The 4,495-nt window shown below is 38.4% G+C and overlaps 2 protein-coding genes across 2 annotated transcripts; both read left to right on the top strand.

The window, feature by feature from the left end:
- The first annotated feature begins 53 nt into the window (after window positions 1-53).
- Window positions 54-609, top strand: LOC9298358 (histone H4). The gene has a single exon (XM_002862236.2). The coding sequence runs from the start codon at window positions 114-116 to the stop codon at window positions 423-425; it is 312 nt and encodes a 103-aa protein (XP_002862282.2). The 5' UTR covers window positions 54-113; the 3' UTR covers window positions 426-609.
- Window positions 610-1,369: 760 nt separating this feature from the next.
- Window positions 1,370-4,447, top strand: LOC9298359 (the record flags this gene model as incomplete). The annotated part of the gene is made up of 11 exons (XM_002862235.2): window positions 1,370-1,708; window positions 2,120-2,204; window positions 2,290-2,486; window positions 2,593-2,675; window positions 2,931-2,976; window positions 3,293-3,349; window positions 3,429-3,483; window positions 3,557-3,657; window positions 3,754-3,817; window positions 3,904-4,037; window positions 4,285-4,447. Coding segments are annotated over exons 1-11 (1,087 nt in total), but the record flags the coding sequence as incomplete, so codon positions are not given.
- Between the last annotated feature and the right edge of the window lie 48 nt (window positions 4,448-4,495).

Genomic DNA, 4,495 nt, shown 5'->3' with positions numbered 1-4,495 from the left:
TCAAAACAAAACCCCTCTTGTATATAAACAAACACGGTCCAGTCATTTTCTAAGAATCAAAAGCAATTCTTTTTTACACATTAGGGGAAAAAAAAACTAAATTTCTCGAGAAAATGTCGGGTCGTGGAAAGGGAGGAAAAGGTTTGGGCAAAGGAGGAGCGAAGCGTCACAGGAAGGTTCTGAGAGACAACATCCAAGGAATCACCAAGCCGGCGATTCGGAGACTGGCTCGTAGAGGTGGAGTCAAGCGTATCAGTGGTCTGATCTACGAGGAGACTCGTGGCGTCCTGAAGATCTTTCTCGAGAACGTGATTCGTGACGCTGTTACTTACACCGAGCACGCCAGGAGGAAGACTGTGACCGCCATGGATGTTGTTTACGCTCTCAAGAGGCAAGGAAGGACTCTTTACGGATTCGGCGGTTGAACGGGGGTTTTTTTTTGTGTGTTTGTAGATCTGTTTCTGAAAATTAGGTTTCATGAACTCAATGTGGGTATTTTAGTAAATGTAGTTTCCTTTTTTTGCTATTTGGCTTTTGTAGTGTGTTTTCATTTGCAAAATTCTCAACAATGGAATCACAATTTGGTGAAAATTCGCTTTATTACTCGTATGATTCGACTTTGTGTTTTTACCTCGCTTTGAAATGTGAATCTGAAGATTGGTCAGACGTTTAGTCTCTTGAGCCATCAATCCAGTTCTTCATCGACGATCTACGTCTCTCGATTATTGCTAACATGGCTTGGGCTTTTCCTTTCGTTGTTATTGTGTCGGAACGACAAATTGATCTGTACTAAATTGCCCAAATTTTAAGCCCAATGAAATATCTCCGAGCCCATGAATAACATGTATGTAACACGACGACAAGAAGTTAGTTTCAAGTGTTGTTGAGTAAAGAAGCCTTTAGCCCTTTTACCAACTTTACTCATTGCGCGTAAATTTTACTTTCCCTCCATTTATGGTTTTGGTTTTATACAATTTTCATTTTGCCACGAGTGGATGATCCATAATAAGAAGGAGATAGTGATATCTTATGGGTAGCAAGCTTTGATGAATCAAATTGTCCAATTTCTTAAATTGGATATAGATTCAAAACAATGGGATATGAATAAATTGTCGTATTGCATAACAAGAATTGAAAAGATACACTAAATCAAATTCATTCCGAAACTATTCAACAATGACGTTGATACGAATAACTAAACAAAAAAATTAGAGGGAAAAAAAAAAACTAAACAGGGGCCTGAAGAGGGACACGTGTCTTTATCCGAGTGACACGTAATCTTTCTGATCCTGAATGTAAAACGACGTCGTTTCAATCATCTAATGCACTAAACAATATCCTCTTTCTTCTCCTGTCTTTATCGGAGTTCACAGTAGCAAAAAAGAAAAAAAGCAACAACTGGTTTCTTTTGTATTCTTATCACGCCTCATCACTACGACTAATTTAAATCCATAGACCCCATTCATTGATTGATTGAATAAATAATTCTTAACGAAGAAGCAATCATTTATCAATCTCTCCAAGTCTCGATTTCTCATACTAGCGATAGATCGAGGCGTTGATCGTATGTGGTAGTAGTTTCTTTTTGGATCAGTGGGTTTTTGGAATGGAGAAAGTTTCATCGCCGTCTTCTTCTTCTTCTTCTTCTTCACGGAGGTCTGCTTATCTTGAAGCTCTTACACAGGAGATTAAGAAGAAGCTTACTCGGGTTTGCTCTTTTTTTCTTCTAATTTTTTTACACAGAGATCTCGATTTTCCGATTGTTGTTGTTGCTCGGTTTTGATTTCTCCCGGAAAACACGATTTGATTTCAGTGTCCCCTACGCGATTTCTCTATTTCGAGACACATGCATTTACAGAATTTCACGAATTTTGATTTGATGGTTGCGATTGCGGAATTTCGAAATTCGTGTTTTGTTTCATTTTGAATCTTCGGTTTCCGATTTAAGATCAATTTCATCCAATCTGATTATGTTGATCATCAATGTTCATGCAATTCTTTATTTCCTTCAAAATGCTATGTACCTGTTTGCGGTTTTTTCACGCCCAGATATCTGGATTTGGTCATTTTCGAATTTGAGAGTATAAAATTGATTTTAGACTTGTGATCATTTGTCTAGGCTGTTGTCTCTCCAGCACAAACACGCAACTTGTTGCAAGACTTATTTGCTGATATAGCTCTCGAAGTCGACGAAAGAGCGAAAGGTAACCCTTTTGATCTCCTTATTTTGTCGAATTCATGAATCAGCTTTCGAGAGAATATAACTTTTCGAGCTGGAATTTGAAGCAGATGTGATCCTTAGCAAAGAAGAGGATGTGATTTCTTCTGTTGAAGCAGATGTAGATGGTCCATTATGCTTTTTCGATGTCCTTGCTGATTATTATGTGAAAGTGTCTGAGAGGGGAAAAGATATACTTGATTTAATGGTGCAGCTCTGGAGCCAGTCCTTTGCATCACATATATTCTCTCTACTGTTTCATAAATGGGTATATGCCATCTTTACGATTTCGATTTAGTGTTATTTTCAATCCCAACGGTTTACTCTTTGGATTGTCTTTTGTCCATAACATGTTTCTTCTATATTCTTCCCAGCTGTTTGAGGTTGAGCTTGAGAATCAAGAAATACTCCTGCGCTATTCTTCAGCTCTGGTGCAGGGAGCAACAAATGTGTTCTGGTAAAATTTATGAACTTTGGCATAGCAAATTAACATTTTCTTTCATGTTGAATCGCTTGGTTCAGTGTGTATACCTCACTAGGGTCAATTGCGTACTTTGGATCTGTAGTAGTGGCATTGGCTTAATTTAAATAATGATTTTATTGTTTGTTAAGAAATGGTGTAATAGTCTTTCCAAGTCTCTTGCTACTTTAGATTGCATTGCCAAGCATTATGAGGGTAACAGGTGATAATTTCGTCTCATATTAATTACAGGATAGACATCCAGACAAATACGAGGCGCTTCCAAAGTCTCTTTCGGGTATCTTCTTTTCCTCAGATAGATCACAGTTTCATTTTCGTTTGTTGGATAGTTTACGTATATAGGGAACTTTGTATAAATCAAGACTATGTTCTCAACAAAACCTCAATTACTGGATCTCCAGCTAGAACATGTAAATCACACATGCTAGAGATCATCACATCTTCTTTCTATGATGTTACCTTGTTTAATGCCTCTTATAGATCTTCTAGGCAAAAGATATTGTTTTGTACTTGTCAATTCGGGTTGTCACTGTCACGCGCTTAAATCGTCATGCCATTTTGCCACTGTAACTAACATCTCTTTGTTCTCCTAGTATCTTCTTGAGGAAGTTGCTTTGGAGCAGATGCGATTGAAAAAAATTCCCATTCAGGTGAGTGGGTTTTTCTTTATTCTCATTATGGTTCAACTGATTTCAGTCTGGAGATTGATTTTCCAATACCTAATTTCAGGCACAGAGGGAACTGTATCTCTTACTCTCTAGGTTCATTTTCTTTTACAATTCAGGTAAGACACTTTTTCTAAAAAGTTATCATTGGAACCAAAGCGTTTCTTCCTTACCTGACAAATTATTTTCCAGTGGATAAACTCGATAGCTTCTTGAGGAACTTCCCAGAGTTTCCAAATGCTTTCTTGATTGGAGGACCCGGAGATTTCCTTGTTATTGAACTAACGGATCAGGTATAGAAGCAAAAGCTTTATGACCATCTACAAATTTTCTCTCAAAATTAAATCACACACATCACTCATCTAATATATCTTATTTTATTTTGGCAGCTGCAAAAACTGAAGGTGGAACCAGTACTGCTACATTATCTTTCTCAGATGAAGATTCTTCAAGGTACATTTCTCTCCTTTAGGAACTTGTCTAGATGCTGCATCTAACATGGAATCGAAGTTAAAAGATATGTTTGATTTCATCTGCAGGTATGGAACTGAGAATGACCACTAGCACAAGGTTAAAGGCGTGTTTATACAGTTTTACCTCTCCTGGAGGTCCAATGTACCCGACAAGAGCCGTCCGTCATGCAGCCTGGGATGCTTTGGATTCCCTCTTTCCTGTGAGTATTTCCTTTTTAAAAACTCGGATTAGACCGATGGTTTTGATTGCAAGATCCAGTGTAACTGTGTATGGGTTTTAAAGACATCATCTGAGTTTTAGGCAACCACATAAAAATCTAGAAGCTCCTGCTCCCGAAGCTCAGCAAAACAGTCTCAAATTCGTTCGTTCGATGTCTTCAGCCTTTGCACGTAGATCTCAGTATGGATGGGCTTGCCTTGTAACATTGTGATACTCTTATCTTGCAGGTGGGGCGTTACCCAAGGCATCTCATTAGTCTATTTTTCAGGCTGCTATATCCGTGGTACTGGCCATCCTCATGCTGGAACTTTGTGGTTCTTGCATCAACGACGCTATTATATTCTATCGTAAGGCTCATCTTTTCACGGAGAGTTAACCCAAGGCAGAGCTGTTAGCTTTACTTATGACGCAGCTACAGCAGGATCCAATCCTGCTGTA

Source organism: Arabidopsis lyrata (assembly GCF_000004255.2).
Source record: "Arabidopsis lyrata subsp. lyrata unplaced genomic scaffold ARALYscaffold_781, whole genome shotgun sequence".
Taxonomy (NCBI): Eukaryota; Viridiplantae; Streptophyta; class Magnoliopsida; order Brassicales; family Brassicaceae; genus Arabidopsis; species Arabidopsis lyrata.
The sequence above is the reverse complement of the archived record's forward strand: the minus strand, read 5'-3'. Positions and strand labels throughout refer to the sequence as shown.

What these genes read in the sequence shown, in the direction of transcription:
- LOC9298358 (XM_002862236.2), top strand. Translation starts at nt 114, where the DNA reads ATGTCGGGTCGTGGAAAGGGAGGAAAAGGTTTGGGCAAAGGAGGAGCG.